The sequence below is a fragment of the Pholis gunnellus genome, assembly GCF_910591455.1.
Source record: "Pholis gunnellus genome assembly, chromosome: 13".
Lineage (NCBI taxonomy): Eukaryota > Metazoa > Chordata > Actinopteri > Perciformes > Pholidae > Pholis > Pholis gunnellus.
In genome coordinates, this window is record NC_136540.1 from 6,016,548 (window position 1) to 6,030,841 (window position 14,294).

General features: G+C 41.9%; 2 protein-coding genes across 3 annotated transcripts; one reads left to right on the forward strand and one right to left on the reverse strand.

The window, feature by feature from the left end:
- Positions 1 to 1,076: 1,076 nt before the first annotated feature.
- Positions 1,077 to 8,651, forward strand: srrt (serrate RNA effector molecule homolog (Arabidopsis)). 2 transcript variants are annotated; one of them, XM_079171976.1, is made up of 20 exons: positions 1,077 to 1,137; positions 1,657 to 1,775; positions 1,927 to 2,055; positions 2,137 to 2,331; positions 2,701 to 2,889; positions 4,490 to 4,659; positions 4,742 to 4,929; positions 5,006 to 5,116; positions 5,208 to 5,373; positions 5,496 to 5,644; positions 5,780 to 5,841; positions 5,991 to 6,069; positions 6,457 to 6,654; positions 6,746 to 6,916; positions 7,092 to 7,245; positions 7,361 to 7,554; positions 7,702 to 7,852; positions 7,955 to 8,047; positions 8,141 to 8,251; positions 8,393 to 8,651. In XM_079171976.1, exons 2-19 carry the CDS (start codon positions 1,657 to 1,659, stop codon positions 8,242 to 8,244), a joined length of 2,622 nt encoding a protein of 873 aa, XP_079028102.1. In that variant the 5' UTR covers positions 1,077 to 1,137; the 3' UTR covers positions 8,245 to 8,251; positions 8,393 to 8,651. The 2 variants fall into 2 exon arrangements, with proteins under 2 accessions (XP_079028102.1, XP_079028103.1); XM_079171977.1 differs by having other exon boundaries at positions 8,141 to 8,240.
- A 116-nt stretch (positions 8,652 to 8,767) lies between these two features.
- On the reverse strand, positions 8,768 to 12,156 carry mogat3b (monoacylglycerol O-acyltransferase 3b). Its single transcript, XM_079171980.1, has 8 exons — positions 12,045 to 12,156; positions 11,545 to 11,635; positions 11,204 to 11,311; positions 10,903 to 10,973; positions 10,399 to 10,603; positions 10,101 to 10,275; positions 9,831 to 10,015; positions 8,768 to 9,751 (listed from the first exon to the last, which is right to left on the reverse strand). The coding sequence occupies exons 1-8, from the start codon at positions 12,111 to 12,113 to the stop codon at positions 9,597 to 9,599; spliced, it is 1,059 nt and encodes a 352-aa protein (XP_079028106.1). The 5' UTR covers positions 12,114 to 12,156; the 3' UTR covers positions 8,768 to 9,596.
- Between the last annotated feature and the right edge of the window lie 2,138 nt (positions 12,157 to 14,294).

Consider the following 14,294-nt stretch of genomic DNA (forward strand, 5'->3'; position numbering starts at 1 on the left):
CCACTTTTTGCACTCTTTTGCAGCTCAGCAAAGACTGAAGTCTGAAGAATCGAAAGAGGGATTTTTTTAATGAATAGTGTGTTCTGTAAAATACTCATTTGATTGGACTAACTCCGTCTGCTAAAGCCTCATATTATCTTTAGATAAACGTTATGCAGGAAGAAGATTACAGCAACCAACTATTTCAATGTACACAGACATGTGATTATTGTTTTAAGATGAATCAGTTGTCTGATTAATTACCAATTGCCTGCCCAACAGTCCTCCTTTGCTTCCCGCCTCAGGTCACAGTGACCTGTTAGAGGTCTCACACACACGCACCCTCTGCTGATCATATATCCCCAAAGTGAACAGTGAAATTACTGGGACAGCGCCCGGATGGCGAGAAAAACACATCGTTGACATTCTTAGTTATCATTTAGGAGAGGGGTTGTGCACGAGATCAGGCTGCAAACCTCGGGTTCCTGTCTTTTAAATGATCCAATTTTAGTATATTCATCAACCCCGCTCACTCAGGCTGAACCTTTTCTTCATCTGTGATTTAAAAGAAAGTTTCATGAGTGCACATACTGCTTATTTGTTAATATATTTGAACAGTGAAAACATATATCTGATTATTGATATGAATACATAGTTACATTTTATGCACACATCTGTGATTTAGGCTACATTAGAATACAATGATTAGCTTCAACATCTTAAACCAGTGAGTCAGATATTAGAAACTCTTGCAACACAACATTGTCCATAAAAACAATATATATAGATATATTTATAGCCCGACGTCGGGCTGAATTTTGATAAAATGTGTAGCCCTTCCCTAAAATACTAAAAGGAATATCTGCACTAATTACATTTGATGAAATGGTGCAGCCAATGAAAAACGCTTATTGGGTTAAAAATGTTTAATCAGTGTAAACATATTAATTCCCAGAGGAAACAGTGAATTATTATGTAATACTTGCAGACAGTGTGGAATAACGTTTTCTGATCCACACTTCATACCAGTTGGTGGCGCTAATGCGCCATTTTGTTGTTTGATATCCGCCGCTCAAACATGTAGAAGAAGACGAGGAACAGGAACAGGAAAAGGGGGGGAAGAACACGCACATTACCCCAGAAAATATAACTTTTAAGGTATACATGTGCTCGTTTGTATTGTGTAACGGTTTGTTAAACTAACAGAAGAGCTGCCGTTCTCTTCTTTAGAAAACGAATAAACGAAGAGTCTCTTGCATAAAACGGACGAGGATGTTTATTTTCTAGCTAGCTAGCGTAGCCTCTTAGCTAACGTGGGCTAACCCGCACTACAATAACTTCTCCCTTTGTTTCGACGTGGGACTGCACACCTTTATCCACACATGTGTAGCAGCTTTTTATCTCACAGTCGTTGGTGATTTGGGTGTCAAAGTCCATCAGTAAATGTTGTTGTGTAAGACACAGACTTAAAACAAACGTTAGTCATGTGGGCCGGTATCCATGTCTTCACCTTCTAGCTTTTGTTTCTCCAAATTAAAAATAAATTTCTCCACCGCCGTGTACATGATCAGATCAGAGAATGGTCGCATGTTTTGTGTGTCTGTGTGAGTGAACGTTAGCTTTTGCGACTAAGCTCACAGTCATGTTAACATCATGTTTACCCCCCCTCTCTTGGAGATGGGAGACAGTGACGATGAGTACGATCGCAGGAGACGGGACAAATTCAGACGGGAGAGAAGTGACTATGACCGTTCTAGAGAGAGAGAAGACAGACGCAGAGATGACTGGAACGACAGGTAAGACAGAGATTCAGCTAAAGCCCAATCAGACATCTCAACTCCTACTAATTTCAAAATGCAACTAAATGGTGGCTCTCAGGTGCCCTCTCACACTGAGATATGTTTGATTTGAATGTTTCTGTCCCGTTTCCTGAAATGAATCTTCCAGAGAGTGGGATAGGGGCAGGGAACGACGTAGCCGCGGAGAGTACCGGGATTATGACAGAGGGCGCAGGGAGAGATTCACCCCACCCAGACACGACATGAGTCCCCAGCAGAAACGCATGAGAAGAGACTGGTGAGATTACCCGCAACACAAATATTAAGTCTTTGCAACTGTTACCTGCTGTTCTTACGCTCTTTTATCTGTCCCTGGCAGGGACGATCATGGCGGAGAACCTTACCGTGGGGGGTACGATTTGGGTTATGGTGGAGGAGGAGGTGGTGGAGGTGGTGGTGGAGGAGGAGGGGGCGGAGGAGGAGGAGGGGGGCCCAGCTATGGCCCGCCACAGCACTGGGGTCATCCTGACCTGCACCTCATGCAGCCTCATCATGGCATCCCTATTCAGGCGAGGTGAGTAATGGAATCAGGGGTTGAGTGAGTTTTGAAGTTAAATGTTGTTTTACACATGTTTAGGGGTTCAATATTAAACCTTTTGATAATTCCTGCAACCTGTTATGTATGTCTGTTCGTGAATGTTAATGACATTTTAACAAAACACAACAGCCTGAAGAAAACGGAGATTTGACAGTAAGACGGTACATTTTTCACCTCAAACTGTTTGAAGTACAGAAGTTAGAAGGAAAGACGAGACAGAAAATACATTCAGCAAAATACCAATATGTCTTTTGTTCTCTCATCACACAAGTTAATGCTTAGAATATAAAAAGCTTCTGTTTGCCCGCTCAAAACTCCATGCGACTTGTGTCTCTTTTCCATCAGGCTCGGTAACATCCATGACATGGATTTGGGTCCGCCCCCTCCCATAATGAAGAGCTTTAAAGAGTTCCTGTTGTCTCTGGACGATTCAGTGGAGGAGACTGAGGCGGTGAAACGCTACAATGAGTACAAGATCGACTTCCGCCGTCAGCAGATGCAGGACTTCTTTTTGGCTCATAAAGATGAAGAGTGGTACGAAATCAGTTGCCTTTACTAATAATGAATATTAGTAGCGTTTAATGTAGCTGTGTTATTGTCATTCTTATCAAGGAACTATACTGTAGTCATTTATTCTGTGATAGTCATCAAAGTTTATATCATTACTGCATTAGATACAATTGTTTTTCTGATAATCTAATAGTATGGGCCTGGTCCAAGGGTTGGTGTATCATCGGGGAATTGAGGTACTTCTATTTATTTGATGACACATATGTCGAATAGTTGCTGTAACATGAGAACATTATCCCCCCCACTTAAGCCCTTTTGGCATGATTCAGTTGCCCAGGGACAGTTCCACCCATGTAGTTGGACCAGGCTAACAATAGATTGTTACAATCACTTTTGTCACATTTGTAGTTTATAAAAGAAGAAAATCAACCCAAATGCAACCTTCGTGCACATATGATTGTTTAGTTTGATTATAAATGCTTTGTAAGAGTTTGAACAGAGGGTTTCATGGGTGTTTCGAGAACCTTTGTTTGACTAAATGAAGTTATACATAAAGTATATCTACAGCAGTGTAACAGCCCTGCTACACAGTCATGTAACTGAAATAATGACCTACGTTTTTTTGTTCAGTTACATGTAGCTTTGACCTAAAAGTCATCCTCATTGTTTGGGTGGATTTTCTTTTTCCTAATTAGTGTTTTAACTAAGCTTTCCCAGATACACAGTTTGTAAAATGCCTGTTAATGCTTATTACACTTATTTCACAGGTATCATGCAAAAATATTCTGTTTTGCCATAACCCATTTTTCTTCCCTTCCTACTACTACGTTGACGACGGTTTTTCGAAGATGAGAAAAAGTGCAACTCATCCGCAAGAATCGGTGTTAGACAGCGAGGGCAGGCACTGCGCACAATGCAGGAGCTCTTAGACACACAGTACCAGGCATTTCAGACAGACAGTCAAGTAGTCTTTCGCGCACGGAGATTTTTTTTTCTTTTTCTTTTATGCTTTTTTTCCACGCTACTTTCTTTTTCTGTTCGGATCAAATCGAATCCCAAAACCAAATTTGTGTGTATACAGACACACCATTTGGGTGAAGTGGAGCGCATTTTCACAGAAGAGACCCCCTCTCAGTATTTATTTGTTAATAAACTGGCAGAGCAAAAGGTAACTGTAGTCCACTCAATGATCAACATTTTTGATGTGAAATGCTGAATGTGAATGCTTCATTTCATAATCTCTCTGTTGTGTTTTTCCCTTATTTTTTTGGTGAGTTAATCTAGTCAAATGTACAATAATTAGCTATAATAATCACTAATAATCATGCATACACTGAATGACCTAACACAAGGACTAGGCAATACAGAAATCACAATCTTAATTATGATCTGTGTAGATATTTAAATTCCCAACAAACTAAATTAGAATTTTTTTTTTTTCTTGAACATCTGGTAAAAAAACAAAAATTATAATGTGCATATAAATCATATTTCTGGAATCTTATGACACAGTTGCAATATAGATGTATAATATGCATTTTTGTTCTCTAACTTTTGCACCTCGTTCATCCCAACCCCCGTCATCCCCTCCCAACTTTTTTGTGGACCCCGACTCTGGACACAGGTTCAGGTCCAAGTATCACCCAGACGAGGCCAGTCGGCTGAAGGCAGAGGCCCAGACTGCCCTGCACAACCGCCTCAATGTCTTCACGTTCCTGATGGAGAACAGCTGGTTTGATAATGTCTCCCTGGACATCGAACAGACCCCGGTCATCATCAAGGTTCTGGATGCAGGTGAGACTATAATAACTGGCTAATACCCCCCCCCCCGTCATCAGTTTTGTCGTGAGCCTTATACCTTCTTGCTTGCCTTCAGCTGTGATAAAGATGGAGGGAGGGACGGATCATGATCTTCGCATCTTGGACCTGCCATCTGAAGAGGAGGAAGAAAGGGAGAAGTCTGCGTCTGTTGCGGGGGCAGGCGCCGAACCTCCCAAGAGAGAAGACCTCAAAACCTTGGACGGCGATCGCAAGCCTTCAGTAGAGAAAGACAAAAATGAGAAGGTATGTTTCTGTTCTCTGTGAGTCCTTCGCCAGGCGGTCGAGGTTTCTGTGTTGATGACGGTAAACTGTGCCACAGGAGGAGAGCGACGCGGCCAGCACAGAAAGAGCTGCTGCAGCAGAAGGGGAGGGTGTGAAAGAGGAGGCAGAGAAAGAAGCCGCCAAAGAAGAGCTGCCTGAACCCAAGAAAGTGAGTGTTGCCTCCGTTATTAAAATGATTTGCAAACAAGAGAAAGAAGCTAACCAAACAGCCCCGATCATTCTCGTTTTTCATTCATCAGCCGAGAAGAAAGAGAAAGCGCAGCGGAGACAGCGACGATGAAGCCAGTGCCTCAGAGAGCGACTCTGACTCGGATTCAGACTCAAATTCCAACTGCTCTGATAAACCCGTGAAGAAGGAAGAGGTGGAAGACAAGGATGACGAAGAGGAAGAGGAAGAGGGTGAAGGTGAGGAGTCAAATTCACAGTGTCTGATGTTTATCCCCATGTAGACTGTACAGTGTCTTATGTTCCCAGTATTTAAATTCATTTTTTTTTTTTGCCTACCAATCTGCTCTCTGGTGCTGAAGAGGAGAAACCAAAGGAGAATGCTGAAGCAGACAACAAAGAAGAAAAGAAACCCAAAGATGACTCTCCCAGGCCGCGGCCTCTCCACAGGACCTGCTCTCTGTTCATGAGGAGCATCGCTCCCACTATTTCAAAGGCGGAGATTATTGCTGTGAGTTGAACACAGATGGCAGATGGTTGCTTTTAATGGACCGGGACGTGTAGAATCACTGAGGGCGCTCAATAATTTGTGTCTTTGTTTGAACTCAATATGTTTTTATGTTGTTTTTTTTCTTCCCTCTCTCAGCTTTGCCGGCGTTACCCTGGCTTTCTGCGCGTGTGCTTGTCTGACCCCCATCCAGAGCGCAGGTCGGTTAATAAAGAAACAACAAACGCATTCTTTTGACTTCTTGATCTGAAAATGATGTTTGTCGGATTCATTTAGTCGCACATTGCGCGAAGCAAGGAACTGCACACGGTTGCGCAATAATGGTGGAATGAACCTTGTGCTGTTGCAGGTTTTTCAGACGCTGCTGGGTGACGTTTGACCGCAGCGTCAACATCAAAGAGGTTTGCTGGAACCTTCAGAACATTCGAGTAAGTGTGCCGGGCTCCGATATTCACACTACGGGTTTTCAAGAGACGGTAAAATGCAGCATAGTGTGTGTTGCAGAGAGTGTCAAATAACTTGCAGCAGGTTTTGTGTTTAGTAATTTATGTGTCGTAATTTACTTTTTTATGTGTAAACAACAATTGTTCTGTTCTCATTTAAAATGCCTTTACACTCATGTAGAATGCATTGTTTTCTTCCCTCTTTTTCATTTTCTATTTCTAAATATTTTGACCAAACGCATCTAAACTCATCTCAAAATGTTGGAATTAATGGAGCCTTGCCTCGTCCTTTGCACCTGTTTGTATTACTAATCTCCTAAATAGCAGTTGCGGCTATTAAACCTCTGTTTTGCTCTCTTACCTTTTTAACAGCTGCGTGACTGTGAACTGGCACCAGGGGTGAACAGGGACCTGGCTCGGAGGGTGCGTAATATCAACGGCATCTCTCAGCACAAGCAGGTGCTCCGCAACGACATCAAGCTGGCTGCCAAACTCATTCACGCCTTGGACGAGAAAGGAGACCTGTGGAGCATCAAGTCCCAGGAAGAGAGGCGCAGAGAGCGCACAGAGGTACGCCGCTGATCGGCAATTACTCTCTGAATAGATCGTTGGCGAATGACCCTGCTGTAACTGAATCGTACGCTTATGTGTGCTGAAACAGCTGCCGGCTCAGAACCCCATCTTGAAGAACATCACAGATTACCTGATAGAGGAGGTGAGCGCTGAGGAGGAGGAGCTCCTGGGCTCAGGGAGCGGGATGGGTTCTGAGGAGAGCACCAAGGAAGGCAACCCGGCAGAGACGACTGTGGAGAGGGATGACAAGCTAGCCAAGGTTTGACTCTCGCAGTTACGAGTACAGTTACATTGTACAATGCATTGTATGTCACCTGTACATTTTCGGCCCTCTTTTGTGTTATTTGCGTAGTATGTCTGTGAAACAGATGGCTGGCTAATTACGGAATAAGATCTATAAATTTTAAGTTTCTCCGGCATCGGCTTTGTTCCAGGTTTTGGATCGTCTGATCTTGTACCTGCGTATTGTGCATTCAATCGACTACTACAACACCTGTGAATACCCCAGTGAGGATGAAATGCCCAACCGCTGTGGCATGATCCATGTACGTGGACCCATCCCTCCTAACCGCATCGCACATGGAGAAGGTCAGCGTGTTTCCCTTTGTTTGTGTGGGAAGAGTGAAAGTAAATATTATACGAAGAATGAGTGTTCCTTAGGAGTTGAAATGCATATTTTTTTTTTACTCTTTTTTTTCTACAGTGCAACAATGGCAGAAGATGATGGAGGAGAAGCTGAGTCCTTTGTTCAGTTTAAAAGAAATCCTGTCCGAGGACGAGGCAGGGAAGATGGGCCGCAAGGACCCCGAGGAGGAGGTTGAGAAGTTTGTGAATGCCAACACGCAAGAGCTGGGGAAGGACAAATGGCTCTGCCCACTAAGTGGCAAGAAATTTAAGGTGAGCGCTTGTTAAACATGTTGAGGTGTTATTCTCTGATTTTGACTAAATCTCTTCAAAGGTTTAATTGATATACTGCATTATTTTGCTGCTTCTTAGTTAATGTGTTTTTTTTTTTTTTTTTTTGCATTTCAAATGAATTTCAAGGGCCCCGAGTTTGTACGAAAGCACATTCTGAACAAACATGGGGACAAAATCGACGAAGTGAAAAAGGAAGTGGTGTTCTTCAATAATTTCCTGATGGACGCCAAGAGACCGTCGCTGCCTGAGATGAAGCTTCCTCCTCTTCCTGGCCCAGGTCAAGAACAACTCACACACTCATAATAAAGATTTTAGTACTTCAACGAAGGCTGACTGAATAAATGAATCGTTTAAATAATCAATCGTATTTTGTCTACAGGTTTGCTTTCTCCCAGCATGCCATTTCCTCCTCAAGGTCCTCAGGGTCCAATGGGCTTTGGACAGCCTCGTCCACCACTGATGGGCTATGGTGGTATGTTCTCTGTCTGTCCTTCTCTTCAGTGGAAATGTGTTTGTCAATCAGACCACTAGTTTTGGGTTGATTCTGAGTCCTCCTTTCCAACAGGCGGACCTCCTTACCCTCCCAACCAATACGGAGGAGGCAGAGGCAACTATGACAACTTCCGCGGACAAGGTGGCTACCTGGGGAAGCCACGCAACCTCAGGTGAGACCACTGTACGTGTGCTCTTTATTTTGCTATGAGCTGTCTCTTATTTTTTACGTTTGGAGAATATTGAACCTCTTTTTTTTTTTATGATCATTTCCTTTCCTTTCCCTCGGGTCTTTGTTTGTCTCTTGCACCCTCAACCACCTCAGAATGTCCCGCGGTGATCCACGCAACATCGTCGAGTACCGTGACCTGGATGCTCCTGATGACATGGACTTCTTTTAGAAGGTTCACTTGGTCCTTTCCGTCGTGTCTCTCTTCCAGTGTTGTGTTCTTTTTTTTTTCTTTTTTTTTTTTGTAGTGGTTAGAATCTTTCTTTTCTTAAATATTTTATTTTGTGAGAACTGTGCAACCAGAACAAACTTCCGCTGTAAATTGTTTCCTCAATAAAGTTGTGATAAAACTACATTAATATGCATTTATTGATACATCAAATACAATTGTGTGATTGGAGCAACACAATGATACAGAAAAGCAGAGTCAGACTTTAAAGGACAGGATAGTGATGACGTTTGTCAGGAAGTGTTTGGCATTTAAGAACTTCAGATCAAGGTTAACATTGAACACAATGGTAACTGAGACTGGCTGATAACATTTTGTACAATGAAAGAAAACACATTCATTCTTTTATATCTGAGAAAATGTGCTTTTTTGCTCATGATTTTCTTTGTGGCGAATGTCTCCAGAACCCAACCCTTCAGGTTCACAGATGTAAGATGTCGCCCTCTACTGGGTGAACCATTGACTTACACGTGAAACATTTGAAACAGCTGCCAACTAAAAAAGCCTGCAGAAGCCTTGCAGTGGTACAAGGAACATTCAATATTCCTTTAAGCAAGGATAACAATACCGCCATGTATGATTAATCCAATTACTAAATGAAATTGGAAAGTTCTCATTCCTGTCATACTCCGAAAATAGTAACTGTAACACAGTCTCACTTTTGTTAGGATCTCATTAACACAATTTAATAATGAACCAGCGGGGATTACTTGGAGCAAACATGCTAATACAATTCAACACAAGCCAGGATTATTTTTTATTTCACGCGTGTCTTTTCTTCACACATTGTCAGCGTTTGTAAAATCACATTAGAAATGCACTACACTTTTAAATACATTGTTAAATTCATGGCAGGATAGTGTAACAAGACACCAATGTTTCAGTGCTTTGTGAACACACAATCCCACACAATGGGAGTCTTAATTATTTAAGGCACATGTTCATGTTAAATATTTTCAAATACAGTACAGTATGAACAAAGAAACCTGCAGGATCCATCTATTGTTGAAGATCAAGTTCATCAATAAAGCCAATAAAGACCGCTTCACAGTTCATTTGGAAGGGAAATATCTAAATGATCTGGAGCTTGTGACTTTCAGCAAGTCCACAGCTGACCTTGTGTTCATGGAATAACTTGGTCAGGGCCTCCATGTAAAGCCTGTGATAGTGGTCGACCTCCTCCTGAGTAGGTGTGACGCGTTGTGGCACTGAGATTGGACTCCCCACTGGAAGAAGCGGAGCGTTAGAATACAACGGGCAGAGCACAGGAAGTTGGGCTCACCTGCAGTATAAAGAAACACTCACCAACGGTGGTGATTGGAGTCCTGTAGGGCAGGACTGCAAAGCGCTCGCCAACGAACAGACACGGGGCGAAGCCCATAATCTTTTTAAACAGGTCCTGTAACCTCCGACCTAGACTGCCTTCTGAGAAAACCACCTGCTGAAAGAGATCATTCTCCCCAAATGAGTAAACGGGCACCAGATCAGCCCTGTGGAAGATCATCAGAGGTTATATCGGTGTGTCCGGTGAGTATAACGACATCCACTTAAAGCTGTTCTGTTATGTGCTCTCACCCAAACTCAAGAGCCACCCTGACAAATCCCTTTCTCTGCCTCATTACCACTGCGTTGACTCCAGGAGAGGACGCCAGAGACTCGGCAGCGCCCCCTATCACAATCACCAATGCATTTCCCTTGCCTCTCTTTGAGAGGATGTGGCCAAGGCTTGGTTTGCTGACTGGACAACCACCTGATCAGACAAAGTGAGACGGTAACAATCACCTGTAGATATTGTTTTGTCTTCCATTTGTATTTCACAAAGGTTAGAAATGGCTGATGTCAATAGTTCAGTCCGTTACATTGGTATAAATACCTGCAAACATGGCGTACTCCCTAAAGAGCGGTACCCTGAAAAGTCCTGCCAGTATTGCCAGGGTGGATCGCACCCCAGGAAACAGCTCGGTGAAGCCACAGCTCTCTGTGCTGAAGCAGGTAAAGGCCCCACAACTCATGATGCCATGCGGATGACAACCCAAGATGTAGTTTTTGTTTGGATTCAGCTCGGCCGTCTTCACCAGCTGAACAAGGGAAATGAAGGAGTTAACAGAGTTGATCACAGTCAATCTCTGCTGTTGGCCATGAAACCAAACCTATTTTCATTGATTGAGAGATTTGAATCTAAAAGACACATAATCATTACAAAGGTGCCATTTATGAGATTCTGAGTCGCAGCAGATGATCGCAAGAGTACTTCTGTTTTGAAACAGTCATGCTGCTGGCCAGCCACATTGAATCACTGCCCCGTGGTGTTCTGACCAAATTTAATCAAATCAGATGACGAGAACACCAAATCTGTTGGATACAAAGGGATACTTACTTTGATTGGGAAAAAATCTCTGAGGTGCTCCCAGACCCTCCACCTCCTCACAAATGTGTTTTTCCTGCCCCCTGATGGAGACATGAGAAATGTCAAACTACACTAACTGTTCACAGTGGGCTTTATATTCTTATTGTCGTAGTATACTGTTTTTGCATACTGAGTTTTTAAAATATATTTTAATGTATTACTCCACTTCAGATTGGTATATATCATATAGTGTAGTGTGGGATTGAGACACAGCTAATGTATGGGATTCTTCCGTTTTTGTGGGTGCTTGAGTGACGTATTTTTCTTTTACCTCTTTCAGGGGTTTGCCAGTCCACCACCATCCATATGAAGTACAGCGTGGGGAGCGGCCACAGTGAGGTAAACATAAGGCACACCATCAAGATAATACTGGCCAATGCTGTAGTGGTGTTGTGCCGTGTTGGAGAGTACCAGAGTCCATGTGTTGGAGGTACAAGAGACGTCTTAGATTAGCGCAGATAAAAATGAACACATTGTTGTTTTTACAGATTCAGTTGCACATTTGTGAATTAATAGGTGAGCTAATGTAACTACAGCAAAACTGATCATTTGACATACTTTCTAGTGTCGCGTTATACGAACTCAAAAACAGTAAGTGTAGTTGGATCTTACCTAAGGTGAGAAAGGACATCACCCATTGCAGAATACTCACTGTCTCTAAGAATTCCTTCCACTGAGTTTTCTCTTTAGTCATTCCTGCAACCTGGAGGCCACACCATCAATTTTCAGCAATCGATAACATTTAAACTGTGCTTTCATTCAATAGATCATATGCTTTATGCCTGTGGAAACTGAAGAAGTTGCTTTATCCAAGATAATAATGATGAAAGTCCCCCTTATTGTAGGGATCAGATTGCATGAGAAATGAGCTGCTTTTGCTCTTAAACTTCCTTTTAGAGAACTCATAGGCTTAAAAACGTGTTACGCAGGCATGCAGCCTGCATAACTGAAATAACTTACTTATGAATAGGCTGACAGCTGAACCTTGTACAGTTTTCATTTGTTCACAAATAAAAAATATCAGACCACAAAACGCTTTGCCTAAAAGTCATCAAGACAGCATAAAACTACTTTTATGACCATACTGCTCAGCATAAAACGTAATACTTTACCTTATTGGAGTTTATTCCCAGGTTTATTTGAATAGATGCAGAGTCAACAGTTGAGGAAAAGCTCCACATGCAGGATGCACTTTGACCAGATCATGTAAAGCTGCTGATAACAAATCCACTCCCCCGAAGCGAGTAATGTCCGAGATAAACATTATAGTTTTATTGTTGGATACTTTATTATGTGCTTCTGCGTAGCATCTCCTGGAAATGCACTTTCATTGTTGGTCACTCTCGTGGCCAAAAAGAATATGTCGATCTCTTCTGATGGTATTATTCAACTTAATAATACAAAAAAATGCAAATATAAAAGTAGACCTTTTTTTTTTTCAGTGCTTGTGCACATACATTTGGGTCTATGGAGACCCAGCCAACCCACAGACTGTGGAATAAGATAACCCAGTCAGTTTTATGGGCTGTCTGTATCAAAAGATGTGATTCAACAAATCATTCAGATTTGGCTCCCCTTCCTATGTTCAGGCTCATTAGATTAAACTGCACTCCCCCAATCTTACTATCTCCACCCACACCTTGACAACTACCTTTGCTAAGATGCACCATATTTTTCTCTCAAGCCAGTCAGAGCAGAGATCAAAACATTTATTTTTCATGTAAACATGTTTTAGTAGAAGCCCAAAATACAACTGAGCCTGAACATCTGCATTATGTGTCCCCTTTAAGGTACTGATAGTGGAGCTTTGCTGGGAGTTATGACACGTCACCAAACTCTGTGAACCAATGAGAATGGCAACAGTGTAAGTTGTCCCGCCCTAACAAGTAAAACAAATGCACCAGCAGGGTGAGGGAGATGTCAATCAAGTGGAGTCCGTGCACTCTCACACAGTCCTCAGTAGAGGTTTAATCAGGCAATGTAAGTGAAAGCACCTATGGGGGTGAACTATGGATGTGTAGGGACTATGAAATGAGATCGCACAGTAGTAAATTCTAATTCATTTTAGAATATACATCTAGACAGACTTATTATGCATTTAGACAGGTACTTCAAGGATGATGTTTTAGCTTTTCAGAAAGACAATTGCTTTATTCCCTACAGCTATAAAACTAAATGGCCGATATAAGTACATTGTTGAGGTACTTATACTTGAGTATATACATTTTCTGCTACTTTATACTTCTACTTCACTACAACTCAGAAGGACAAATTGTACTTTTTAAAACTCCATTTATTTGATAACTTCAGGTAGTTACTTTGCAGATTCATATTACAAAATCTAATCAAGAAATCGATTCTGATGTATTGTTATGGATCAAGTCTTTATTGAACCCTTATTGGGGAAATTCACAAGCTACATGTACATAATGAAAAATAAGTCCCAGCTGCAACATTCAAGTAATTAACATATTAATGCATCCATAATTATAATTCAATAATGTAATATACATATTTATGAAATGGCCCATTCTTCATAATGAGTGCTGTCGCTTTTTGATGCTTTAAGTGTATTTTGATGCTTTCATTTTGAAGAAAGGACTCTATGTAACACAGTATTTCTACATTGTGGTGTTGCTGCTTCCACTAAAACATCCGAGTGCTCGTTCCACCACTGCTCGGGTATTCAGTTATCTGCTCCAAATATACTTTGACCAATATGTCTGAAGACAGCAATCACTGAAATATTTCGGCGTGGACCCTCTCCGTCGTTGAGACGACCCCTCACAGACAAACTCTGACCCCTGCACCTTGCTGTGCAGCTCTGTTTGTGGCGTTGACAGTCCAAAGATTATACAGATATAGCCTCTATGATTAGAGAGGCCTGTGCTTCACCTTTACCATCTCATGGACTTTAGGGGGCGTGTCAGCCTCACACAGGCCATGTGTTGGCTAGTTGGTCATGTGACACCTCCATCCCCAAAAACACCACATTTGTATGTCAATAGTTACAATTTCCCCTACCCCAAAGTCAAGGAGAATACATCAAAATACAAAATGAAGACTGTTTTCCTTTGTACAGTCTGTCTCTGCAGGCTTTAATTGAACTGGTCATCTAGATCCAGTCCAAACAAAATAACACCAATGTTAATACGAAGGCTTAGCCTACTTTACATGTCTGTGGGTTTATGGCGAGCTTATTTTAAACTTAGACAATTGTATCTCCCATCTCATCACTAAAACGCTTCTATAATATTCCCATACTTGTTACATTTCATGTTTGTTTTTGTGTATCCTGATAACATGGTCTAGGTTTATTATAGTTGAAAAATCGTCCGCTATATCAAGAATCCATCCGGACA